The 27,944-nt window shown below is 32.3% G+C and overlaps 2 protein-coding genes across 4 annotated transcripts; one reads left to right on the top strand and one right to left on the bottom strand.

The window, feature by feature from the left end:
* Nucleotides 1-1,235: 1,235 nt before the first annotated feature.
* On the bottom strand, nt 1,236-17,021 carry LOC105636783 (toprim domain-containing protein). Of its 3 annotated transcripts, XM_012220125.3 has the most exons (21): nt 16,748-17,021; nt 16,146-16,270; nt 15,763-15,818; nt 15,623-15,680; nt 15,415-15,531; nt 13,738-13,821; nt 13,262-13,342; nt 12,483-12,548; nt 12,270-12,386; nt 11,045-11,092; nt 10,877-10,962; nt 10,474-10,534; nt 9,957-10,139; nt 7,185-7,316; nt 6,614-6,675; nt 5,582-5,665; nt 3,719-3,850; nt 2,232-2,328; nt 2,017-2,151; nt 1,720-1,787; nt 1,236-1,520 (listed from the first exon to the last, which is right to left on the bottom strand). In XM_012220125.3, exons 1-21 carry the CDS (start codon nt 17,019-17,021, stop codon nt 1,490-1,492), a joined length of 2,097 nt encoding a protein of 698 aa, XP_012075515.1. In that variant the 3' UTR covers nt 1,236-1,489. The 3 variants fall into 3 exon arrangements, 2 of the variants coding, with proteins under 2 accessions (XP_012075515.1, XP_037491881.1); XM_037635953.2 differs by lacking the exon at nt 3,719-3,850; XR_005177100.2 differs by lacking the exons at nt 1,236-1,520; nt 1,720-1,787; nt 2,017-2,151 and having other exon boundaries at nt 3,719-3,945.
* Nucleotides 17,022-17,240: 219 nt separating this feature from the next.
* On the top strand, nt 17,241-22,995 carry LOC105636782 (primase homolog protein). Its single transcript, XM_012220124.4, has 13 exons — nt 17,241-17,385; nt 17,483-17,604; nt 17,799-17,854; nt 17,965-18,016; nt 18,112-18,222; nt 18,664-18,744; nt 20,446-20,526; nt 21,178-21,243; nt 21,342-21,458; nt 21,777-21,824; nt 21,919-22,004; nt 22,229-22,289; nt 22,822-22,995. The coding sequence occupies exons 1-13, from the start codon at nt 17,241-17,243 to the stop codon at nt 22,909-22,911; spliced, it is 1,116 nt and encodes a 371-aa protein (XP_012075514.1). The 3' UTR covers nt 22,912-22,995.
* Nucleotides 22,996-27,944: the final 4,949 nt, after the last annotated feature.

The following is a 27,944-nucleotide window of genomic DNA, read 5'->3' as shown; positions in this document are numbered from 1 at the left end:
ATGCATACCTTGACAGCTGTATCTCTGAAACTATAAAAATGTTTCCCATTATTGATTAATTGTGGTCAACTCCACAGCTAAGAAGACCTATATTCTTTTCCATTTTTTAGCGACAATTTGTATCGTTGTACCATTTTATTAATTTTTTTTATACCTTAAATTTAAATTTTCATTTTAGTATAAGATATTCTCAAATTAATTTAATTTATAACATGGTTATTTGTTTTCTAAAAAGCTAAATTTACAAGGCAACTTATTTCAATAAATAAAAAAATACAATAATAAAATAATAACCACATATCATCTCTATTCCATAATACTTATCACGTTTTAAATTTCACATTTGAAATTTTATATCCCTTAAAAAAATTATTAAATTTGTCTAAAATATAATAAATTATTGAATAAATTAACCATGTTACCTTCAATTTAATATTAATTCTCTAAGAAAACCATTAAATTGAAATAATAATTATAGCATGTATAAAAGGTAAACATGAAAAAAAATATTTATTAGATTTTAAAATTACAAATACAATAAATATTTTGAAACAAATTATTTTCTGAAATGTAACTAAATATTATGAAACGAAGCTCGTAACTAATGTTAATCGAAAAAGCAAAAATACATATCTTTAAATGTAAAATTTGCAATTTTCCGTGATATAATTATAAATTAAATGTCCAAACTTTGAATTTTCTATCTAAATAGAAAAATGCCCCCAATCAAATATTTCAACCCCAAAATAATTTGCTATGCTCTTTTTTTTTTTTTTTTTTTTTTTTTTCGGGCTTATGTAGCCCGCCGCAATTGCCACTAGGATGAATGGAACAACGTTATACAAAAAGATTTGCTGACTAGGCACGACATAGGCTGCTTGTCACGTGATAAACAAGTGATCTCCAAGCATGAAATAACTGAATTGCCCACTTACGATTTTTGGTGCCCCAATTTCTTTTCTTTTCTTTTTTTTTTTTTTTTGCTCTAATTCATGAAAACCAGAAATCCCTCTTGCTTCATCTCAGCCTTCTATTGCCACACCAACCCCTATCTCTTGTGGCAGGGTGGCAGCAGGAGACTGAAATGGAGATTTTTAGCAAAGGAAAATGATTTGGGACAACAAAAATAATAAGTGGACGACTTAGTCATTTCATGTCTCGAGATCATGAGTGAAGCCTAAGTGGCGCCTAGTCAGAAGATATTTAAAGATGAATCAAAATCTTGTCTTCAAAGATTTGATTTACAGAAATAAAGCACTAGCTTGCAAAAATTAGATTACTGGGTTACCTACCATAATTAAACAACAATTTTGATGGTATAGTGATCACCTTAATATAGGACAGTTCTAGGAAAAAAATTTACAGAAAAAAAAAAATGAAAAAGAAAAGAGAGATTTCAGCAATATATCATCTTAATCTATACCTCCTACTGGAATATACAAGTGCTTTTCAACAAGATGATACAGTTGGCCATCTTCTTCCCAGATCATTAATCGATATCCATGAATTCGCCGGTCACCCTGTCAAAGGCCATGTTGCCGGATTGATCAAAATTTTGATCCATAACCTTGATATGATGCAATTGAATCTCAATTCTCAAGAAACTCAAATAAGTTGTCTTGTATTTGACACAAAGCATCCCAATAATTTCGAACCCAAGAAATTTTCTTGCAGATGTTCAAATTCAGATATTGAAAACATAACATAGTGTTTTCATACCTATTATATGACAAGACAGCTTCGCCTATGGTTCCAACAACCTTGTTTCGCACCTTCCGCACACATACCTGCATATTACAAAAATTAGAAATTCACTTATATCTAGTAATTACAAAATTAAATTTTAATGATGAAGAGAAAAATGAGTCAGAAACACATCCTTGCACAAACAGACAAATACTCTCTCTCTCTCTCTCTCTCTCTCTCTCTCTCTCTCTCTGCATAAAACACTGCACATGTGTGCTGATAAATAATGAATAATTTCATAGCACAAATGGACATGCACATGTAACCGACCTGAACTTGATCTAGAGGTCCAGCATGTGGATCCCTGTTACGATGAATAACAATCCCATTGTCACATTTGTTTATGAAGTGGGCACTGCCACTTATATCATACAGATTTGGAGGAGCCCCGACCCAATGGTGTAACTGTTAGAAAATTACACAGGTCAGAAAAGTGGCTGCAGTTCAGAAATAATTAAATAAAAGCAAGCCTCATGGTAACTAACCTGTCTGGGATGTGCAACAAACCAAATATGGCAAGAGTGATGTTGAGCAAATCGTTTGACCAGTGTAAGCATCTGACTTACATACTCTGTTTCAGTCCTGTCACAACAAAATTGCATGTTTCAAGGACAAACTGTAAAATCTATAACCTCCAACACGAGGACTAATTATCACAAGAAAAAAACTCATATAATTATTTTAGTTTTCTTTTGACATTTCGGATGAGCTTATTCCTTCAGTTTATTTTCACCAAGATCTATTTTCTATAATGAGTAACTATCATTTACAGAAACTCCTAGTCATAGGCATTTACACATTTTGGAAACGTTCCGTCGTATCCTTTTCCATGTATAAAAGACAGTTTCACCGTGTAAAATTATATTTATTATCGTTCCCCCGTACTGTTTCCGCATTTCCACATTTCTTCGTTTCCATTTCCGTGCAACATAGATGAGTAGAAAATACAAGAATGAATGAATTGTGGTGATTGAGATTAGCCTTGTATTATCATACAATTAGAGGGTTGTGCAGTGCAGAACAGAAAATTTTCATATCCATGTACCCATAGGAGAGGGGTGCATTAGTTTCTAAGAGTTGAAAGATTGGGGAAAAAAAAAAATATAGGTAGCCTATGTGGTGAAATGCCCAAATATGGATTAAAGTTGCCAACAAATACACTGTGACATACAACTATTTCTTCAAGAAAAAGAGCCTAACCTAAGCCAGGAACACTTGCAAGAAATAAGTAAAGATAAATAATACATGAAGAAACACTTCCAAAATTTCTTCAGAGATACGAGGGACATTCATAGTCACCAGAATTCAGTACATACCTGGACCTGAGCCAACTGAATAAATCAAATCCTTAATTGTAATTACTTTGAAATTTATATTAATGGGAACTGAAAGACTCTAACATGCAAGAAGCTTACAACTTGACCAGATTGTCTAATGCAAGAATGTTAAATAAATGCATCAACAATAACCAGAACTTTAAAGCTCTATAGATCAGATAAGGAGCAGTAACATTTTCAGCTTAAAAGTTGGACAAATCCAGCATTCTAAAGCTATGAAAAAATAATACTACCAACCATTCTACCATTAGCAGTAAGTTTAATTACTTAAAAATTATATTAATGGGAACTTAAAGCCTCTAAAATGAAAGAAGCTTACAAATTGATCAGGATGTTAAGTAAATGCATCAACAATAACCAGAACTTAAAAGATCCGTGGACCAAAAAAATGGTGGTGACATTTTCAGCTTAGTCTTTGCACCAATCTGACATTCTAAAGCTATGACCAATAATAATACTAGCTATTCTACAATTAGCAGCAATTGTCAAAAAGATAAAGGATATCATAACCACTTAGAAATTCAAATAATGCAGTAGTTTCAATGCAACAATGGTAAACATACGTATATAAAGTGGAAAGGTGGAAAATTGTGAAGAACTTAGGAACGAAGATGAAACAAGCGTCAAAACCTCACATGCTAATAGGACGCTGATGGTCAAGCTCATTGTAGGGATCAATTACAAGTCCATGCACTCCATGCCTCAGAACTGCTGCTTTTGCAAGATCAAGAACCCAATTTATGCTTGGAAGTTTGTCATCTTCACATCTATTATATGGTCATACGAAAAGCATATAGATAATGACATCACCTTAAGGAACAATATCATGGAATAAATCAGAAAGACAACAGTTCGATCAAACCTGAGCATATCAAAATCGTCATATCATTTTTCAAGTATTAATCAAAAAATTTTAAAAAATAAATAGTTGAAAATAGCACATCAAACTGCTAACTCATCAAAAGACATTGTGATTTGAGAGCTCCAAGAATCATATATATTCCTTCTTCTTTCAACACTTTAACGATAAGCATTACATGACAAACTAGTAAGACCCTCAGATTTAGCATTATGGGGCCTCCCCTGTATCCTCCCCATGTCCAGCGCCCCCCCGCCCCCCCACCCCCCCTTCCGAACAGCTGCGGGGGTACAGTCCAACCTTCTCAACTTTTCAAAATTTTCTCATCACATCAAGGTTTGGAAAATATTATCCTCGGGCACAATGCAACATTTCGGTCTAAAATAAGTCACTTCAGTCATTTGTATTTTGTCATTTAGTGAGGTTATTTCCTATATAGAATTGGTTAATATATATTTTGGGATTCACAATCCTAATTAATAGGACACAGAATAGTCTTCACAAAATACCTATAAACCCTAGACATTAATATTTCCTCTCTTCTTTGTTCTTCAATTTTTTGATCTTTAAAGGTTGCCTGCCACATCAATCCAAGAATCAGTTTGAAGCTACCACCAAAAATTCTCTACTTTTCTCACTAGCCAGACCTTATTCAATGTCTTAACCTGAACTCCCTTCTTTGTCTAATCTGAATAAAAAACTCACAATTACTTAAGATTTTGCCCCCGAGAAAAGCTTCGGTAGTCTGATCCTCAATTAGTATTACATCAAATACTTAAATTTGCAGCTTTATGCCTATTTCGGTAACGTACAAAACAGAATAAATTACTAATAACATAGACCATTCATCTGTATTCTCACCATGCGTGAAGTTTCATCTCCATTGACCATCTACTTCGGTACAGAGGAGAAGACCTTGCAATATATCGATACTAGATATCGGAGAACACAAAGTACAATAAAAAGCTGCACCACCTCTCTCAGCAAATAAATCCATAAACAAAGCACTAATTATCATATAAAGGTAACCGTATGAAATACTATTCCGAGTTTTATGGTCAATTATTCCATTTTGTTGAGAATCTAGGCCCTAGGAGCAATTAATCAAATCAAATTCAATTATTTATTTAATATTGGGCTTATAATGAGTTGGGCTTACCTTTAACACAAAATGGCCTTAAGCCATTTTGGTTGGTTCACCCTTCACATTATATACCCTTTTAGTTAGTTGTATTTATCCGATGTGGGATTACTCACATACTCCAACGCATTCCATTAAAGTAATAATAGGCAAAAAAGTTTTTCTTCTCTATAAACCAATGACCAAAACTCTTGATTATACCATCCAAATAGATGTGTAAATCTATAAGCTAAGACCACCAGAATCACATCAGTTTACTGTCCTAATCAGCATTCGCAAAATAAAGCTGAAGACCTTCAGTACATTGAATACTCAAGGATAGGCTCGATATGCTAATCTATGAACATTAACAATCATACCAAGATCCAAGCAGTAAAAACGAGGTACTAGCATTGACCAAAATAAACCACAATGCAGGTTATAACTGCGTGCAAAACTAAAATAACCAAGCAGACAGGATTAACAATGATAGACAGAAAACTCTAAAATATAACTCACCTTATGAGGTAAAATGTATCATTCAACCACTGCTTCCCTTCCTCGAAATCCTCAACAGTCATTCGTTCAGCAGTCCCTCCATATCTATGTTGAAGATAAACAAATAAATAAATAAATAAAGCATGGAAAAAAGGAGTAGAAATATAAAACTCACAGTTTCCAGTCTAGCCTTATGTTTCACCACCTAAATTTCTTTAGGAATGAATGAGAGCAGGATGAATGGACTTCAAATAAAAGGCCCTACTCTTCCTTCTCCTTCATTTTCCTCATGTTCACATTGTTAAATTAAAGTGCCAAGAATTCTACAGAATGAACTGATTAGCTCATGTTTACAGCCATTTCATGGCTTAACACTTGACTTGGACACTTAGTAATCCAAGCCAAATGTAAGCAGTGGGCCACCTCATGCTTAATGGCTGAGGGATTTTTTTTTTTTTTTTTTTTTTTTTTCAATAACCAAACTGGGACAGGTCGAGTTGGTGATCATGGGTGCCCACCAAGGTTACCAACAGACACAAAAAACAAAATAGTAGTAGAGTTTAAAAAAAAAAAAAAAAAGCTGTAATAGTAGTAGAAATAACAACTGAAAAAACAGAAGCTAAGGAAAAATAGAAAACATTTTCAACCACTGATTTGATCCATTATGAAGGGATTATATTTCTCCACTTGATGATAGATTTCGTTGTCCATCTACAATAAAGAAATATACCCATTACCAAAACAACCAAACAGAAATATTATGAGAAAACCAACTCATAATTTCCAATGTTATGGACATGCATTATGGTCAAGGTTGGCATGATACTGAGGACTTTCCATCCAGATGGTGTGGTGTGTTTTAGAACAATCAAAAAAAAAAAAACAAAAAAAAAACACTTAACAAAATAAGTCTGTAAGATTATTTGAGTTAGTCATAAAGGAACTGCATTTTTGAGTGAGCAACGAAATACATCTTACCCTAAGTACAAAAAGGTCACTAAGAAACAAGGTTAATATAACAAAGAGTAAACTGAAGGAATTCACCCAACTCACTGTGCATCAAAAAAGGGTTTCTTTATGTGCTTCTCCAAAAGTTTTCTAGCGTGCTCCCGAACCTATATAGAAAAGAGAAATGACAAGAGTAAGATGAATTTCAGTCACAAAACATCATGCATAAACATAGTGTACTGAGGCTTGAAAAGGTCCATTAACTAATATCTACAAAAAACAAACAAGGACACACAACAAAAACTGACATGATCATAATTAGTAATTTAAAACTGCAACTTAACTAGAAATCTACAGAAACATGTTGCTTGAAATTGATCAATCATATAATTGAGTATTTACAATTATTTCTCATGCTACTGTTTTGTTGGAAAGCAAATAAATTGTAAATATGGACAACTTGGAAATGCTACTTTAGTTTCATCAAAAGTTAATATGATTAATCCAGTTTAATAACATTTAATTTAGCAAGATCACCAGGGATTACACTTCAAAGAATTTTCAAATAATAACAGCAGATGCAGCATATTGTACATGCATATATGAAGACAGCAAGTGAAAACTTTTATCAAATGCCACACAATTGAAAACACAAATTGACGAGGAACTAGCTTACTTTGTTCTCCATGGAGCAAAGTGCAAATTTCCAGCCTTCACTTCTGTTAAGATTGCATAAGAGTGCATCAATCCACTCACTCTTACCAGAATTGGGAACCCCAGATACTATGGTCAACTCTCCTGGCACAACCTGGTAAGAATATGAAACTTAAATTCTAATCACTTTATGCTTCTAAGGTGATTTCAGATGAGTGGTCGATACATCTTAACCTGATTTGCTAATATTAATTCAGAACGGAACTTAAGGACAAACACTACTCACAAAGAAAATAACAAACAATGCTACAAATACAAATTCGATTTTTTCCCCAAGTACTGATTGCATGGAATATGACCTTCATAATTCCACATTTATAAACTTTTGAAGAAGACATGAAGGCGTCATCTTTTAATTATTTTCTCCGTTTTTAACATTTAATTTAAAGGGCAGCCTAGTGTATGAAGCTTCCACCATGCACGGTTTCAGGGAAGGGTCAGACCACTTTAAGTCTAACATACATAGCCTTACCTTACATTTTCCACAAGAGGCTATTTCCACGACTCAAACCCATGACCTCCAGGTGACAGGGCAAAAAATCTACCATTGCATCAAGGTTCCCCTTCTCTTTTAGCATTGAATTTGAGATAGGTAATTATTGTTCCCAGGTTTCAACATGAAATTATGTGGTAGAAACTATGCCTTCAGATATCATAATTCAGAATACAATGATATTTCAATCCCTAGAACATGGATTAAAATTTTTTTGGTGTTTCAAACCACTGTCCAGTCATTTTATAACGGTTCTAGCGACCACAGAATGACAATAACCAAAGTAGCAAAAATGAATTCACAGCACAAAGTTCATATAAATTTCGGTCACAGACAGAACCAAACGAATTCACAGAAGTTCACATTAAGTTTGGTCGCAAACTGCTTTTCTTTGTCATCAATCTGTTTTTTTTTTTTTTTTTTTTTTTTTTTTTTTTTTTTTTTCCATTAATGGCTTTTCTTCACATATTTCAGCCAAAAAAATCTATCACATCCATTGGCAATTTAGTTTCTAAAACTAATTGGTTTAAATAGAATAAATTTTAAGAGTCATATTATAACCATTGTCCTAAAATGAAGAACAAAAAGAAAAGCAAAAAATAAAAAAGAGAAATAATTGCAATAATATTTAATTTATAAGTGACTGTAAATACAAAATATATGCAATAAAATTGAAAATTATGTGTTGTTTATTCCAACAATCAAAAGCATCGGATAAAAATGAAAAAATGATGTTAAGTTCACGACTTCTTTTGTTTCCTAATCAACAATAATTAATGCAACACCACAATCTGCAAGAAAAAACATAAAATTTATTTTATATATTAGTCTATTGCAAATGCATTAGCAAGGAAATAGAAAAAGCCACCTTTTTAGCAATGAATCAAGCCCTTAAATCATTGGATAAAAGTGATACATTTCAAAAGTTTATGTATTTTTAACCCAACAATTTTATTTATCAGCACCATGACAAAAATCCATTAACCAATTACTTGGGGACGGTGTTCCATTATATGAACTCCCAGATATCCATTGACAATAATATTGTAACTCACAAAAACTATATCTTGAAGCAATGGATGAGAAGGGGAGAGACAATGAGTGGAAATCGTTATACAACATTAATATGAAAAGGCTAAACATTACACATTAATATATTTGATAATGACATATCTAATTGGTATTTTTACTATGGTTTAGGGATAATATTCTCAATCAAATGCTCAAATAAAATTTAAAATTTATGAATTTAGTAAGGGTATCTAGGCTCTATGTTCCGGAAGGAGGGTTTCATAAATAATGATATTTCTCACAGAATTCAAGTAGGATGGATGAAATGGAGGAGTGCTACAAGTGTACTATGCAATGGGAAGATATCTAACAAGGTGAGAAGAAAGTTTTATAGGAAAGTGGTGAGACCGGCAATTTTATATGGGAGTAAATGTTGGGCACCGAATGTCAGACATATTCACAAGATGAATGTTGTGGAAATGCAAATGCTGAGACAGATGTATGGTCACACAAGGTTGGACAAGATTAAGAATGATCATATTAGATAAAAGGTGCAAGTAGCAGAAGTTGAGATAAAATGAGAGAAAGACGTTTGAGATGGTACGGTCATGTATTACGTAGATCCCACATTCCCTGTTCGTAAATGGGATACTTTAGTAGCGGAGGGTGCTAAAAAGGGAAAAGGCCAACCTAAAACCACTCAACGGAAATTGTCGCGAAAGATCTACAATCTTTGAATGTTAATGAGGACATAGCTATAAATCAAACAAAATGGAGACAAGATTCATATAGCAGACCTTATTTAGTTGTTATTGCTTGTTTTATGCATTGTTCTATTTATTAATGTATCAAATGATTTTCAAATTCCTCTTCAAAATTTGTTTTTATACAAAAAGTATTTCAAAACTTTCTCTGACTTATACTTTGATTTGCATTGTAATTTGATCAAGACAGATATTGAAAACGAAGGATTCATATAGCCGATCCCAACTAGTTTGGGACTAAGGCTTAGTTGTTGTTGTTGAATTTAGTAAGGATATCAATCATATAAAAATTGTTTGTTTAACATTTTTGGCCACTTAATACTGCATCCAGTCAAACAATTTGAATACTTTCGTCCGACAACATTACATACAAAATAACTGTCAATAATTATGCTTCATTACAAAAGAAGAAAACAGGTTCAAAAAGAAAAGAAATGAAAGCTCAATTAAAAGCAATTATGCTTACTTTATATAACCCATTTAGAGCCTTCCACCCAGTTGAGGCACCCATTTCATACCCAAGAGTCCGATGATAATATGCATCAATTTCACCAAAGAAATCCTTGAAGCTGAACAATCCACGAATAGGGTATAACTCTGCATTCTCAATAACATCTCTGAGTGCAGTAGGACCCAGAAACATGAGAACCTGAGCAAATTTGATAAATCATATAACTTAACTTCAAGAAAAAGGACTAAAAAAGCAACTTCAGTATTCTTTTGACTATTATTCTTTGGGAATCCCATCAAACAAAGGACTACAACATGCAAAAATAACAGAAAAAATGGATGCAACTTATCACACTGTATGATGCATAATAAATAATGTTTATGAAAAAAACGTCCAGAGTGGAGGAGAAAAGAAGCATATAGCATATAGATATCCTTTCCAATTTGTTGAAGATGTCTCATATGAATGAATGGCTGTCACTGTTCAAATTCATTTGAATCGTATGTACAGAAATGAGCCATTTGTATCAAACCTCATTTGCATCTTTGAAATATTCGTCTTTATTTTTCCTGGGCCAACTAACTCTCCAGCATCTGCAACCCCAGAGAAAACAAATGAATACTCTTAAGTTTGTTTGGCATTAAAGTTGAAACTACTTTTGGGGAGAAATACTATTTTAGATATTTTTGGGCAAGGCAATTTAAAGTGCTATTTAGCTTTTTAGAAACTTTTATGAGAAAAATATGTGAAATTAAAAAACTTCAATGACATGTAATCAACATTTTTAATAAAGTGTTTTTCCCAATAGCAACGCCAACACATCCTATGGATTGTTGTCTCATATGACAAAGCTTAACAGCAATATCACACAGCCCTATAGATTGTTGTCCTATATGACAAAGCTTAACAACAACATCACACAGAGAATGACAAACCTTTCTCTTCCAACACGACGAGCAATCTCCTCAGCTAAAGCTTTACCAGGTTGATCTCCATCAGTGGCAAGTATTATGCGAGAAGCCTATTAAACGTTAACGTCATATTTTAAATCTAATGCCTCTCATAATGATAAGTTACATGCAAAGCACTTTAGTTATACTAACCCTCTTCAAGTACTCTTTGCAATTCCACAGATATTGATATTTTGTGTCCTAGCTTCACAAAATATGAATAAGATACATTAATTCCAAATTTCCAATATAAGAAGCATTGGACACTATCATCACTGAAACAACGAGGGCATATTGCATTATAAAATTGAAAGCATGCTAGCAAGTTTGACAATGCAACACCCTAAGGATGCCACAATCTAAGCCCAAAGCAACAAAATATTATACACATTTACAAGTTGACCTCTGAAGATGAAATCTCTATTTCCGGTCTTTCGATCCACTATTCCAGAAATAAACTTAACACTGCTCTAGAAATAACTTCATCTCCATAGTTAAGCAAGTAACACAACTCAATTTCTATTTCTGTAGACTTTGAGCAGTCATAGAAAAATACCAACCTACAAACAGTACTCCCCCATTGGCTAGACCAGCTAGAATTGATCCCAACACTTTACAATGAGTTCCAAAAAACATGTCAAGATTACATACCTCCACAAAAAAAATTCTATATATTGACTTTTTAAATATCAGATAAATGCAGGATTATTGTGTGTCATGCATAAGCATAGTTGTTTTAAAATGCAAGAGGACACAAAGTTAATCATTTTTTCTTTTGGGTCTTGTAGACATATTTCTTTTTCTTACACAGGTTGGGAATCCCTTCTTATCCTTTAAATAGCGATTTATTTTTGTTGTTTGTCAAAATACAAGTTGTAGAAATGAAGTTGTTAAGATGAACATGTGGTCATACAAATCTAGACAAAATTAAAATGATCACATCTAACAAAAAGAGCAAGTCGCGCACACTTGGGAAGATAAAATGAGAGAAGGATCTCTGAGATGGTTTGATCATGTCTTAAGTAGACCTCCAAGTGCTCCTGTTTGTAGGTACAATACTAGAAAAAGATAAATCTAAAACCACATGGAGGAAAGAAGTGACAAGATACCTATTTCTTGGTATTAGTGCAGATTTAGAAATAAATAGAGCAAAATGGAGGTAAATTCATAAAATCGACTCAACTAGTTTGGGATTAAGGCTTAGTTGTTGTTGTCAAATAAATCCTAAATTAGGAAAATTGAAAATTGAGTCAATAATTTATATTGATAAATATTGTAAAAAATTTATATTAACGAGAGAACTAAACTATAAATAAGGAGATAGAAAGGATCAAGATTCAGTTATAACGACAAAAACAACAATTATTAGGTGGCAGACCTTGTCTTTAGGTGGCAAGTCCTTGGAGGAAATTGATGGAGGCGCACCATCAGGAACACTCACACAATTAAGAAATCCAGCTTCTTCCATTGCAAGCTTGTCCATTTCGCCTTCAACCTATTTCCAGAAAGTAAATATAAAGTCTCACTTCTCAAGTTAAGTTGTCAAGCTAATAGGTGGGAAGACTTTCCATCAATGGAAAAGAAGACATACAATGATGATTTCATCAGCTCCCTTGATATCATCCAGCCCATAAAATATTTTTTCTGTATCCTTTTCCTGAAAAAGATGCAGAAAGATTAAAACATAAAATTCAATTTTCTTGAATTCATCAAATTAAGCATAAAATTCTTCCTATCTAGAATGAAGGGAATGCCAATTGCTAAACTTTTTTTTATCACTCTGAAGAAATTTGTTCTCATTTTGAAAAAAGTATAATACAGAGCAGTAGAACTATCAAGCATTAATCTAGAAGCTTAAGTAATTTTAAGAAAGAACATGAAGAGAAATTCTGATTTGATATTTTTTTCCATTTTATATGTGCTTCATTTATGTATATATTAATACAATTTATATGCCTCCTCAAAGGCAAGCTCTTTTCCAAATCATGATGTGACTGATAGTTTCTCTTAGGGATCTATAAGTAGTTTAATTATTCTACATTTTTATATTTGGCTAATGAGGAAAATGGCCATAACTTCAGAACTTTTTCCAGTGTGGTAATTTCTTTTGAAATGACAAATATGGCCATAATTTTGACCATTTGAAAAATATGGCCTTTTTCAAGGGCATTTCTCAAATGCTAGGCATATGTCAAACAACCACAGCATGTTCCAAGAGAGAGAATTTCCTAGAAGAAATCCACCTGTGGATGCGAGGTTCAATCTGAGGGGTTAAAGACAATTATTATGGTTGCTTAAAACTATAAATAAAAGAGTGAGAATAAAATCCTTGGCATTTTTTTTCACACAATCATACCACATAACAAGTACCTGCCAAAATCTCTTGGTAGAATCTCGATACTTGCAGCTGGTGAGCACTCCATTTCGCCAATAAGTAAATGCTATACAAATCTGCATTAAACCATCAAAAATTACTAGACAATACAGAACTATTGCAAATTGGATTGAAATGGCTGAAATATGATATTTGCTAGCTGCCACAATTATAGATCATCAAAAAGTCACCACTCCATATAGGCAAAAGAAATCAACCACCAGTTCCACCACCAACCTTTTTGTTACAGCACCAAGGGGCAGAACCCCTTCAAACAGAAGTATAAATAGACAACAAGCAAAGCATTTCATTCTTCATCTTTCTCCCTTCATCACAATGTTCTTGACTTTTCAAACCACTCCATTACATTATGCACACACACACACACACACACACATATATATACAATCCAACTATTTAGTGTACACTTCTTCTTTCACTGTAATTCTAGTTCCTATATGATTCCACACACCTGATTACCATAGCTCCTTTGCATAACACGGTTTCTCTGCAGTGTCTTTTTTGTTATTAATCGCTCAGCAAAGTAACAAAGAAGCTGAAACAAGCCCAAACAGAATGATATTAGCAAATGAATGTGCAGAAATAGATATATGCACGTCAGTATAACAAAGTCGAGAGACACTCATCATCCTAAAAAAAAAAAAAGAAGCCCTCCCCACAAACATTGCTAAAGTGGTGGCTTTCAGCCTTTCCCAATCATCATGTGGAGATCACTTTGCAGGCCCCTCATTATATATATTTCCCCCTTTGTGGCCTATTATTTACTAGGTCTGTCACATCAAAGTTTTCAAAGATTTCAGGGGCTTGTAAGTGAGCTCAAGTTTGTTAGCGAGCTCAAGCTTGTCAAATCCAAGCTTGAATGATAAAGCTTACAGCTAGTCCCAGCTCAAGCCAACTTGAAGCCTTCTTTTGGAATAACTGAACTAAGCATAAACAGGTAAGAAAATGGCTCAGCTCAGTTTGTTTGCATCCCTAAGTACTGATTTGAATGCGAAGCCGAAAGGATCAAAAAAAGTATTCAAGACAGCTGGGTGCTCATGTGCAAATATTTAGGCATACTCTAAACACTAATTTGGATGAGAAACAGTGTTGTTTTAGTAATTTATGTCAATTTAATACAGAAAAATTCGAAGTCTCTAGTGAGAAACAAACAATAAGAAAAGGGGGACTTAAAAGCAATTAACTTTTACATAGTACATCTTTCCCCAACTGTAACAAGAATAAGAAAATAGTTTTAAAATAACCCTCAAATGTCTAGAAAGGGAAAATACTTCTCCAGTCAGAAATCATTTTTAAAGAAGATTGAATCTGATCTTTGCTTCTTACTAATTAAATCACATTACATATTCTGTCCCACTGAAAGAGACATAAAATCACTATATTACAGAAAAAAAATCATAATTCTTCATCTTTAGAAGTAAAATGATTCAAATCACATGCTTAAATAACAATTCTACATGTTCAGACTTCAGACCAGGAAACATTTTTGGAAAATGGACAATTCACTATAGGAATATGAGACTGCTTTATGATTTGGAAAATGGACAGTTTGTCCCAGCACCCAGTCTGCACAACCATTTCTAGGTATATGATTCAGAAAACTATTAAACAGTCATTTGACTTCCAATACATCCCTCTTGTGAAGATCTAACCCCAAAAAATTTAGAGATGCTATGGAATAGAAACCCTCCTCCCAAATTCTCACATCAACTGGTCAATGATGCAAACAAGCCTTAACAAATAACAAATAGCAACTGACTTCCAAACACACCTAACACACCTAAGCCAACCTGCCTTGGAGTCTACAAAATAAATGCAGTCAGGGGGTTCACAAGTCACAAAAACTCTAGAAGAGGCCTTAGAAAGAATTGCAGCATCAATATCTGTAAAAATATTCACAATATGGATGTGATTGGCCCTTCAATAACCTCCACAACACAAAGCACCATGGCAGATGGCACATTAAGAACAGACCTAAATATACCAATATGGCTATAGATAACCTCAAGACATAGAGGCTGGAAACACTATAGTTAATATGAAGTGTATACACATGTTAGGTATCATCTAACTTTGCAACAATTTCAATAGAAATGGGGCAAGGAGAAGGAAAAAAGAAATTAATAACCTCATCACATGGTGGTTCCAGTTCCAGACTCTTCTCAGTGATTTCTCTATTCTTCTTAACTTTTTTTTCTTGGATTGGACTTACAAATGTGAAGTTGCTGCCTGGAATTGCATAAGGCTGAAACCAGACGAGTAGTGTTAAGGGAATAACACCTGAAACTTTTAAATAAAAACTTCGTTTCACATATCAGGTAAGCAACTCATCTTACCCTTGTTCCACCGTTCCACCCACATTTACCTCGAAAGCAATTCCAGGACGCACCACTCCTTTATATCAAAGAAGATCAAAGTTGTCACTCTGTTAAGAAATAAAAAGATAAATTGATAGGAACAAACTAAAAGAGCATACCCATCTGGATTGATAAAAAGAGCCAAAGTTTTCTCCCTTGAATCACCACCATAGCACTAACAAAGAAAAATACCATATATAAATAAAAAATTAACATTAAGAACCAAAGTCAAGAAAATGAATGCCTGACAGCATTTATGAACTGAGATTTTTGCAAATTTTAGTCAATGGAATCTGCTTTGTTGCTTACATTAGCACAGAAAACGTTATCCCAATTTTCCCAACATTTTCTCAGGCTTCATTTCTCAAAAAAAAAAGGAAAAGAAAAAAAAAAGAAAAAAACAGAAAGAAAATTTTATAATGTTAAAGACTAACCTTATCTTCTTATATAATACCATAAAAAATTGTGAACGTTAAATCCTTTCAATTATATATAAGCTTACCCTTGGACATAGTAAATGATTATGTTGTCCTGGAACAAAATTATCCATTTCAATACCCAACTCTTCCAATTTTCCCTTTAGAAGCTTCAAATTCAATGTCTGTAGATCCTCCTCCTCTCCATATACTGAAAATTGAATAAAAGAAAATTCCAAAGTTTAACGTAGTCTTTGGTATAAATCACATTGAATTCATGTCATTTGCAAATGAATTTTCATGTTGGGATTAGCTAAAGAATTCATTTTGAATATGAAACTTCTTTTTTTCGTACTTAGAATTCATTAACTTTAGTAGCTTCTACTCTTTAAAAAAATTTAGAGTTCATTTGCAAATTCTATTAATTCTGGTACAATTTAGTTGAAGCATGACCAATTCACAGAATTAAGAAGATGGCATTCAAGAAGAATTCTCATTAAACCACACGAGCTCCAAGTCTTCAAATAGGCATTTATCAGTTCAGTCAAGCAAATAATTATATCCCTAGATTAAGAAAAACCCACATACCCTTTTTTCCCTTCTGGCCTTTAAAGAAAAACCCCAAACCAAAAAAAGACCGAGATATATAAAAACATTCATAAACATAAGAATGAAAGGAAAAAAAAACCTGGCGTTGGAACAGTTGCCTGGGAAGTAAAGCCATTAGCTTTATAAGGAGGGATTTTAGATATGGGTTTTGAACAAGCTACTGGTAAGAGACGCTTGAAAGTGTGATACGGGTTTCTAGTTGAAGAGAAAGGAGGAGGTGGAGAAAGTGAAGGGAGCGTTGCAGGTTTGAAGAAGAATTTGGAGCCCATATGTAAAAGATTGATGCTAGATGGCAAAAATATGAGCTTCCGAAGATGGGTTTGAGGATTGCAATGAGCAAAACGAAGCATCATTTCATTCCTCAACAGTTATTTTGTTGGCGGATTATCTCAACAGAACGCCATTGCTGTTACAGTGAAGGAGGCGTCCAGCGGGCTACGAGGGTTTTAATTTAAGGGCTTTAAAGGGCTCTTTTGTCTTTTGGACTAATTTTTTCGTTTTCTATTATTGTATATTTTCTTTTGAATTGATAGAGTCGTTATCCGCAAACTGAAACAACCAAAAAGGAAAGAATGCCAATTTCTATCATGAATCGCTACAATCTGTTTCTGGAACGCTTTCTCGCTAGCAACAGTTGGCAGGCACCAATAGTGCACAGAGGAAGATTTCGTCTTCTCTCTAACTACGCCACCCCCAAGCTCCAAATTCTTCAATCAGGCACTTAACCTTTCTCTTTCGCTTTCCCTTTATTTGTTCAGCACTAGCATCTTTTTTCTTGACTTTGATAGAGTTTTCTTATTCTTGTTGAATGAAGCTAATAGAAAGGAATTAGAAGAGGAAAAAGTTAGGACCTTGATGCAGAAAATGGAGCTTCTTGGGATTAAATGTGATGATTCTTTCGTACCTGGAAATTTTAGTCTTTTATTCTGTCCAAAGGTAACTCATTTTCTTCATATCGCTAGGAGCCTATTACCCGAAGCTCTCAAGGTGATGCGTTTTGCTTTTACTGCAAAATTTTGGCATATGGGTATTGGGTATTATTGAAAAATGAAAATTCATTAGATAATTGATCCCATATTGAAGTGTTTTTGAGTGTTTGTTTGATTCACTCTAGGTTTTTGGTGATGTAGTGCAAAGGTTGGCAATCAATGGAGAGGAGTTTGTCTCTGCATATCATCCAAGATGCGTAAGCTGTTCGAGCTAGTGTTTCTCCTGCAGCCTGTAGTTTCATTTAGTTGTTTTTTCTATTTATTGATTATTGGACCATTTTTGAAGTTTGTGATGTGATGTCTGTAGGGATTTTGCAATGTGGCGGTGTTATCATACTTCCTGTGGATGGGCTGGACAGGTGATGCAATGCATGTGTTTATTATGATCCGTTTAGGCTTTAGAAAAATCAGAAAATGAATAAACCTCAGGCGATCTGTAACTTTTTGGTTATAGGCCTTTGCTGATAGCAGGATGACAAATGAAGGAATGAACAAAATTTTCAAAGTCAGGCCCTCTTGGCAAACAACAATTGAGGGTATAGTACTAGAACCACTGGGTGAGAAGGTATTGAGCTTGCCTTTGTTTTCTTCCTTTCACTTGTATTATTATAGGTAGTAGATTAATTGAACTAGTTGCATCTCCTTTTTTTTTTCTTTTAAATATTTTCATGCTTACAGTTAGGTCAAAAGGTCCTCAGGATGCATTTATTAGCGATCTGCTTAAAAGGTTGCAAGTGCAACAATCTGATTGGCCTTGCCTGGACTTGTTGGTAGATGGCTGGAATGCATTTAAGTCAAAACTTGACATTTATTACATTGCCACATATCCTGCTCAGCAAAATGAAGTTTGGGAATAGCCATAGTTTAAAAAAATGAATATTGCCAAAATTAAGATACAGATAATCACAACTACTCACCGTATTCCTTTTCAATTTTTTTTTAATGAATTCTTAAGAAAACTGCTGCTATATTATTGATATTGACAATAATTTGTTTTCTTTTTCAGCTAATTGCATACTTTGCTGATAGAATGATATCTGAAGAAACCCTCCGGAGAAATTCTGTTATGCAGATAGCTGGTGATCAGGTCCATGAAATTCATTAACTGCACCATTTTATTGCGTAAAGTGTACTTTAGCATGCAACTATTAGGTAAATCTCTGTCATAAATCATGATGGATGCTTGACTTATCTGGAAGTTGCAAGGCGAAGCGAAAAGTGAATATAGATAGCTCTTTGGAGTTAATGCGATATGCAGATGTGAAATTACCCTAAATTATGGTCTGATGCTGGGGCGATTATATTCTTAAATGTTGCTCATTAAATTCTGTTAGGACTACAAAAATTTTACATCATTCATTTTAAGGGAATGGATAGGAGAACTATGACATGACTCTCAATCAAATTCTGGTAGTCAGGTTGGCCATCTAGTGTTGTTTAAGTTATCAGCAGTTTGCATTTGCTGGATTGAATTTCCTTTTGATTTGAACTTAGTGATTCTTTCTATTCTCTCTGTAGTGCTGGGGCCAATGGTCTTTCTCGCTGCCCCAACTCTATACATGTACACTATTTCTTCATTGAACACTCAAATCTCAAATTGAAAAGTACTTTGACGTGTGGATCTAAATCAAAAATAGTTAACTTGGTTTTTAATTTAAAGCAGTCATATTTTGACCTCCCCGTGTTCTTTCTAATCTTTCATATATTTTTGGCAAACCTCATTATCATTCCAAACTCCTAAAATGTATTTTGGGTTGAGCAAGATTTAGATTGAAGGCAGTTTCTGGCCTCATTGTTCTTTTACCACCTGAGGCTGAAAATATATGATTGAGTTGAAAAACAACGAGATGATACATCTATCATCCTACTTCTTTGTCTAATTGCTGTCTGAAAGAGAAATGTATTTCTCTGAAATATTTAGATGATTATGATAAGGGAAGACAAAGCAAGTTTCTATTTAGCCAAGAACAACAAGAAGTACACATACTATGGTGTAATGTTGGAGTAATCCTTCATTGTTTCAATCAAGTTATCAATTCTAGAATCCTTTAATTTGTGGAAAATTGGAAAGAATAATTATCTATTTCCTTATGGAACCACATTTCTGTTAGGTCAAAAAAACTCTACTGATAGCTTAGTTATTTGGGCATGTGATAAGCTTGAAGATATAACTCAAACCTCTGAATGATACTGCTGATAATTTCAGAAAATTTAGGAATGAAGACATTCCTGCTTTGCGAATTGTGGGACTAATTGGGTTGCATCTCTCTCAGTAGTATGTAAAAGAGATTTCCCAACTTAATGCCATAGAAAATCAAAGTAGCATTTTTATAAGCAATTATGGCAAGGAACAAGAAACCTGGGAACTTTGGGCTAAGCCAGTTGCTTACATTTTTCCGTATATTTTTTTGTTTAATCTTAGCATCTGTTTGCCCCCACTCGGACCGTTCTCTTTTTTATTTTATGCTTCTGGTTTTAGGTGGAAGCTTAAGTAATTGCTTGAATTTTCTGGATTGAATCATTTCTCAATATAGCATATTCTACTTTCTTCTCCTGATGGAAAAGTGCTTGTTCATAGATTACATATTGTTTGAGCTGGTTCCAATTATTTGGGCTTATATTATTTTAATTGTGCATTTACATTTGCTTTCTCAATCAAATTCTTGTACACAAATATATCTACTCCTTGCAGCAGAGCTCTTTTACAAATATGTTTCACTTTCATCTTAATGATTTGTCTGAATCACTTAAACACCAGGATTCTGATTCTAGCTACTACTGGTTTCAGGGGGCCATTGCTTTTACATATAGAAAAAATGGAGTGCTTGTCGGTTGCAAGTACCGGACCATTGAGAAAAAATTTTGGCAGGTAATTGTTTTATCCCTACACTGTAGCATTTTAATCTGACATGTGATGATGGTGCTGTGACAAGACCCAAGTTTTTTTTTTTTTTTTTTTTTTTTTGAAATTTACAAAAAAAGGAAAGGAATGAATGAGTAAATTACATGAAATTGTTTACATAATTCATTCACTGATTCACAGGAAAATGCTACAGAGAAACATGTTGAAGGGTTGACCTGCACAGCTCTGAAATTGATCTTTACACAAGATGGGACTGTTCCTAACAATCCCACTGCTCATACTAACACTGCTGTGCTATACTTGATTCAAAATATAGTATCAGGATAAAAAAATAACCTAAAACAATCAAGTCACACCCTATTCCTAACACCTGGTGGGCATAGTTCCTTAAAAACTTCTATCTGGGGCAAGTCAACTGAGTACATATGTCAAAAAAAATTTCAAACTCTTTGAAAACGAGATTCAAACAGGAAATAGTTTAAGTTGATGGGTTTCATGTCCACAAGCTTCAATTCAGTTCTGTATTCCTGTTTCTGGTGGACTAATTTAAGATTTGACTGAATTAGACAGTCAAATATCATTGTCATGCCTTAATGTTTTAGAAATCAGAATGAACTTATTCTAACTGGAATCATATTTTCTTCTATTCAATTTCAGGATAAGGGCACAGAGAAATGGTTGTATGGGCTGGATGACATAATTGAAGTCACTGAAATTATTATTGTAAGTGCTGCCATCTTATTTGCAATTTTAACCTAATCTGTCACCCCCCCCCCCCCCCAAAACCCTGGTTAGTATTTATTGCTTTTATGCTGTCAAAGGTTGAAGGGGAATTGGATAAACTTTCATTGGAGGAAGCTGGCTTATTTAATTGTGTAAGCGTTCCTAGCGGTGCACCACAAATCGTGTCTGAAAAAGAGTTACCATCATTGGAAAAGGTATGAACTGAGACTTCTTTCTTGAGCATTATTTGTTATAGATTTTTATTAAATTATATATATACAATGCACATGCAGATACGAATCTGTTTGTGTATAAGACAAAGTCTTTCTTACTGTTTGAGGTGCATCAGAGTTGCCTTGCTTTTAATATCAAGTATATACACTGAGAAAAGTATCTTACAAGTTTCTATTTAATACAGCATGAAAATTTACTCTTACACACCTTTGGGTCCTAAAAAAGGATAAATGTAGTATCCAATTTTCTTACTAATTTCCAGTTTCTGTTTTCATTGATGTGTGGATATGTGAAGTTAGGATAAAGCATATCAGTATCTGTGGAACTGCAAACAGTACTTGGATAAGGTGACCACTTTCTGGGCTGTACTTGAATTGGCAATGCAGGGCTCCTTTGAGCTTTTTTCATTTATTAACTCTTTGCTTTGTTATCACCTTTCAGGTTTCTCACGTTATTCTGGCAACTGATGGTGATGCTTCTGGGCAAGCCCTGGCTGAAGAATTGGCACGCCGGCTGGGAAAAGAAAGGTACAAGCACCTCACGGTTAAGAGTTAGATGTCTGTGAATTATTCCATGCCAACACGAAATTCAGTATATATATAGTATCTTTAGTACGGGGCTAGCACTCTCTTTCTTAGTGCTTTAGTTTCAGAGGCCAAAATGCATATTTCATTTTCTATTCCACCAATGTATATGATCTCAAAGTACTTTTATTTCCTGTTATGTCCTTTTTATCAATTGTTTGCTTCAGATGTCGGCTTGTACAGTGGCCAAAAAAAGATCACTCCAGTTGCTTCAAAGATGCAAATGAGGTTAGTTTCTTGTCTTTTTACATTTAGCTAATGAGTTGCAACCGCTTGAAAATCAGCCAAGGATGTTACCTAATATCACACATAAATGGCAGTAAGCAATATGAAGTCCTAATATATTTTATTTTCTGAACTTCAATTTCCAATTGAAAAAAAAAAAATCATTCTGTTGGTACTGAAGGGGCTCGAACCCGCAGCTTCCCTAGGAGAGCCGCTGACTCCAACTATCATCCATGTATGATCCATACTAGATCTGACCAACTGCCAATCTCCTTTTTGTTCTTGTCAGCCCATCTTTGTCTCAGTAGAGTCTTTCAATGGCATGTTTCGGTCCTCTTACCCATTATTTAGGAAAAGTGAGCCACCGGATTGCAAATTTTTTAGATAAACCATGATTTTTTTCCGTGTTTCACAATACGGTCAAGCAATATAAAGTCCTAATACATTTTATTTTCTAATCTTTGGCATATAAATTTATTCAAGTGAAATGAATTTTAGTCTGTATGCTTATTCTTGATTTGGTTTATGGTCACAGGTCCTTAAGTGTTTAGGCCCAACTGCTCTGAGGAAAGTGATTGAAACAGCAAAACTATATCATGTACACACTGTGGATAAGGTGATGTAAAGCCATGTGGACTTAGCTATGAACAGATCATGGAATAGAAATTAAGAATTCATATAGCTGATCCTAATTAAGTTTTCTTCCAAACATTGAGTTTATTATTTAATTTTTGAAACTTGATCTAACAATTTGCGCTTCTAAGCTAATAATATTTTAATTCACCATAAACATAAATCAAATTCTTGCATTTAAAATATTCAAATTTATGGTTCCTAAAAATAAAATTATAACAATGTATAAAATAAATTTATGACATCAAGTGTACGCATAAATTTAAATTAATTTGCACAATTTACTCATTAAATTCGTCTTGTGAAATTAAGTATATTTTTTCCTAACTTACTAAAAGGACAATTAAATAAAACAAAAATTATTTAAATGAGAAATTTTATTTGCCTAAACTTCCAACAGAACAAAAATGTGAGCGCTAATACTCAATATGTCCACTAATTCTTAATTTTTAATTAATACATTATTAAATATATGTGCATTGTCATGAAAAAATATTCACATGTTTTTACTCTAAGTGTGGACTAATTATTTTATGTGTTTGCAATACTTTAAGTTGTCTATAAAGTGAAGTTGTTTATGAAAATCAAAATTATAAGTGTACACGCTATAAGTAAATATAAATGAACACAACAATTTTGATTTAAACATTGTTGTTTTGGGAAAAATTTCCCTTTCGATTTGGATTTATTAGAGTTGTGAATAAATTTCTTTATATGTGCACCAAGCATTATTAAACTTAAAGTTCACATTTTCTTAATGCACAATTCAGTCAATTTCGAAACATTAAATGCCCAACTAGAGTAACGTCTGTCCCTTTTTGGAAATATTCCCAAAGTTGGTATTTAATCTACAAACCAAAATAAGGGCATATTGTATTTTTTTGCTTTGACATTAGTCTTAGAGATTTTAGGAAATTTTCTCTATATAAATATAATGGATAAATATAATGGAGGGAGTAATTTGCAAATAAATTAAGAATTAAATATTAATATAAGCATACAAAATGAATTAATTTAATAAGTTATTTTATAAATTAAACTTTAAAAACACAGTATGTAATAAGTCTTAGGATTATTACTAGTTGAATGAATATCTAGTTGATATTAATGGTAAGAACATTGATATGATAAACATGTCATTTTCCCCAATTTCAACATATTTGATGATCTTTTTCAAATATTTTTACTACTTTAAACTAGGAAAAATAATTATTTCATCCCTAAGATTTTACAAAATTACTTAACTCGTCTGCATATTTTTATATATTAGAAGTTTAGTTCAATCTTGTTAAATCATCTTTCCGTCAAAAATCAAATCTTTTTTTCGAGGACAAAAAGCAAAAGTAAGGAGAGAGAGTTATTTTAAATGACTAATGATAACCTTGAACTTTATTTTTCCTCATTTTTCTTACTCATCTTCCTCTCCTTCATAGTCTTCCTCAAGCAAACATCAAGTGTTTTTATTTTGTGAAATTTTGATCCTTTTTTCAATGGAGAAAAACAAATCAGAACATAAATATTAAATTTCTGAAGGTGAATAATTTACCTTATATTTCTTTCTATTTTTACTCTATTTTCTCACCAGCCAAACAGAAAATAACAAAAAAAAAAAAGAAAAATAAATAACCTCATGGATCTAAGATTTTTAAATATAATGATTGTTAGACGTTCGTCGACTATTACAACAGAAATATAAAGAGGATGATAAAAAAGATGAGAGATGGCATCAAAAAAATGGACTCATTGTTTAAAAACAGAAATATACGATATAGCTCCATCGATCTCTGTTACGAGGTTTGGAGGCCAATCGAATCGCATTGTAGGTGTAAGTGCGATTGGGATGGGGAGAAATCGACTGTGGCTACAGCACCACCTCAAAAACTGGCTTAGTCGTGGTGGTCAGGTTGCATATCAAGTCTCTATAGAAGGAGGAGAAACAGAGAAGCAGTGGTCTGGAGATCCAACAAAGAATGTGATATTGAGATGGTGAACAGTGCCGTAAAAGCTTGACAATATTTTCACTTTTTTGTCTTTACTAGAAATAGATTTGTTTATACTTTTTTCTTATTTTTTTTATTTTATCATTCATTTTTCAGATTACATTTTTTTATTTCTTATCATGTTTTTTTGCTTTTTCTTATTTCTTTTAAATGAAATTGATAGAGAAAGATTATAAAGAGTGTATGAGAGGAGAGAAATGAACAGACAATTGCCTTTAAGAGTACCATTTGCCATGGATGGATGGAGAGATGCCTTGAACGGCAAAATGAGATACAACTTTATTAATTTTTTAATGTATTTATTTATTAAGTTTATACAGTTGCAGGAATGGAGATTTGGAGAGACGGAGACGAAGAGCGACAGTGATTCTAATTTTTGTTTTTATCAAAAGGGCATTTTAGTCTTTTACTAGACATGTAACGGCAAAAAACAGTAAAATTCGACGGAAGGACCGTCTGACCTCAAGGATTAAATATCTAATATACAAAAATACGAGGACTACTTAATTAATTTTGTAAAATTTTAGGGACGAAATAATTATTTTCCCTTTAAACTATGAAATATGTTAATTTACAATTTTTTATGAGGAATTACTATGTTCTATCAATTGTTGTCGTTGCTCTTCAATTTTCTGTTACAGTCTATCCTTACTTAAATTGAATAATTAAGGCCGGTTTATTACAATTGTTTGTTTTTAATTTTTTATTTATTAGAAACATGAAACAGTTTTTAGTGTTTGATTATTTATTTTTGGAAAATTATTACTTTTTTTTGTTCATGATGTGAAAAATTCTTCTAATTATCGAATCTCTCCCTTATTAAGCCATTAAAGATCTTTAGTTAATAATAAAAATTTTAAAAATTCAAAGTTTCAGACAAAATAATTAAATATATTTTACGATTTAGTTTTAAAATTTCAAAGTTATAGTAATTATTGATTATTATGTTGAATAAAAATATAATATCCAAATATTATAATAAATAAATAATACTAAATGACATTAGATTTATATAGAGAGAGAAAATAATAGTAAATATAAAAATAACACTAAATAGAGAAAGGATAAAAAAAAAAAAAAGCTGAGAATTTGAATAAGGATGAAAAATATAGCTTGTGTATTTTGAATAAATAAATGACATTACATTTATATAAATAGAAAATATAATAATAATAATAATAATAATAATAACAACAATAACAGTAGCAGCAATTTTATGACGATAGATCTTATAAAAAATGTTTGGAAAAATGATGGTTGAATTCGATCTTATCCATGTAGAATTAGGATTAAGGTGTAGGTTAAGTAAATCAATGGATATTTTTAATCCTCTTGAAAATGACGATAGATCTTATAAAAAATGTTTGGAAAAATGATGGTTGAATTCGATCTTATCCATGTAGAATTAGGATTAAGGTGTAGGTTAAGTAAATCAATGGATATTTTTAATCCTCTTGAAAATACCGGTATAAGCAAAGACCTAATTCTAAATAATACAGATAAAAACACCCATTGTTGGAGTAATAGTGACAGCTCTAATTATAGCAATATTGATCATTTAGTTGGCATTTGAAATTTCAGCGATGATGAAACTTTTTTAGTTACGGATAGTAATAGGGACATTTATTCCATATATTTTGATATTGAAAATCAAGTTTTTGAGATCGAAACTCATCTTTTTTTTTTTTTTGAATGAATTAGAAAGTTCTTTTTATAGTTATTGGAATTCGAGTTATCTGATAATGGGTCTAGCAGTGGTTACTCTCACTATGATCATTATATGTCTGATACTAAATATAGTTGGAATAATTACATCAATATTTGCAATGACAATTATCTTCACTCTCAAATCTATATTGATTTAAGTGGTAGTAACAATTACAGTGAGAGTTACATTTATAATCATTTCAATTACATAAGTCAATTCAATTTTTACACTCCCAAACATGGACGTATCAAAATACTAAGAAAATACTCTATTTGTTCCATTTTGTTTGCATTGTTAACAAAACATGAATATTAAAAATTTAATTAACAAAAATTATTTTGCCATTTTTACTCTTAATTCATTAAGATATTAATAAAAATTCTTCATTTAATAAATAATCATAAATGTTATTATAGGAAAAATAATTGTTTAAATATCTAAATTTAGAAATCTTGCAAATATTTTGAAACATCCAAAAAAGGAATAACAAGTAAACAAAATGAGACAGAGAATATTCTTTTATTTTATTAATTTCAGATACTGCTAAATAATTTAGAAATATTATATATGTACATTCCATATCATAATTAAATGGTTGAGTGACCATAGTTACAGAAAAATTGACTTCATGGGATCAATTGAATGTCAATGTATCAATGGCTTATCCGGTTGTATTAAATACTTGACCGAATTTAGTATTTGAGTCATTATTCACGATTCTATTTTCCAGTCAAGCTGAGTTTGATAACTGTGTGCACATAATTTGTTGTAAATAAAATAAGAGGTTGTTTGTCTGTAGAAAAGTGGAGTAGTCTTCTAAAAAACTTTTCCAAAAAAAAAAAAAAATAGAATTTAGTGTGTAAAATATATTTAAATATATTTTATATTTTATTGAAAAATCATAAAATATATTTAAATAATTCAATTAATTTTTTTTACTTTTAAAATTTTATAGTATGCTTTAATATGTAACCAGCTTTATTATTACATTGTGATAACATTTAGTTTTAAAAAACTGTACAAAGTGATAAAACATGATATTATTATTATTATAAATAAACCAATAATATATGTTTAAAAATTATAAAATAAAATTTTCTAAATTTGTTTTAAAATATTTTTATTTTTTTAATTGTTTGAATTGAAATATTATTAATATGTGAACGCATTTTCCTTTGTTTTATTTTATTTTACATTGTCTAAGAATATACCCTAAATTTCTTTGTATTCTAACATTATTAATTTTGTCCATTTATCCGCTAGAATAATTAAAACATGAGTTTTTTTTTTAAAAAAATCAAATCTTGTTACCATGAA

This window comes from Jatropha curcas, chromosome 10, assembly GCF_041381405.1.
Source record: "Jatropha curcas cultivar XTBG-Jc1 chromosome 10, XTBG_Jcur_1.0, whole genome shotgun sequence".
NCBI lineage: Eukaryota > Viridiplantae > Streptophyta > Magnoliopsida > Malpighiales > Euphorbiaceae > Jatropha > Jatropha curcas.
This window is presented reverse-complemented; position numbering and strand designations above follow the sequence as displayed.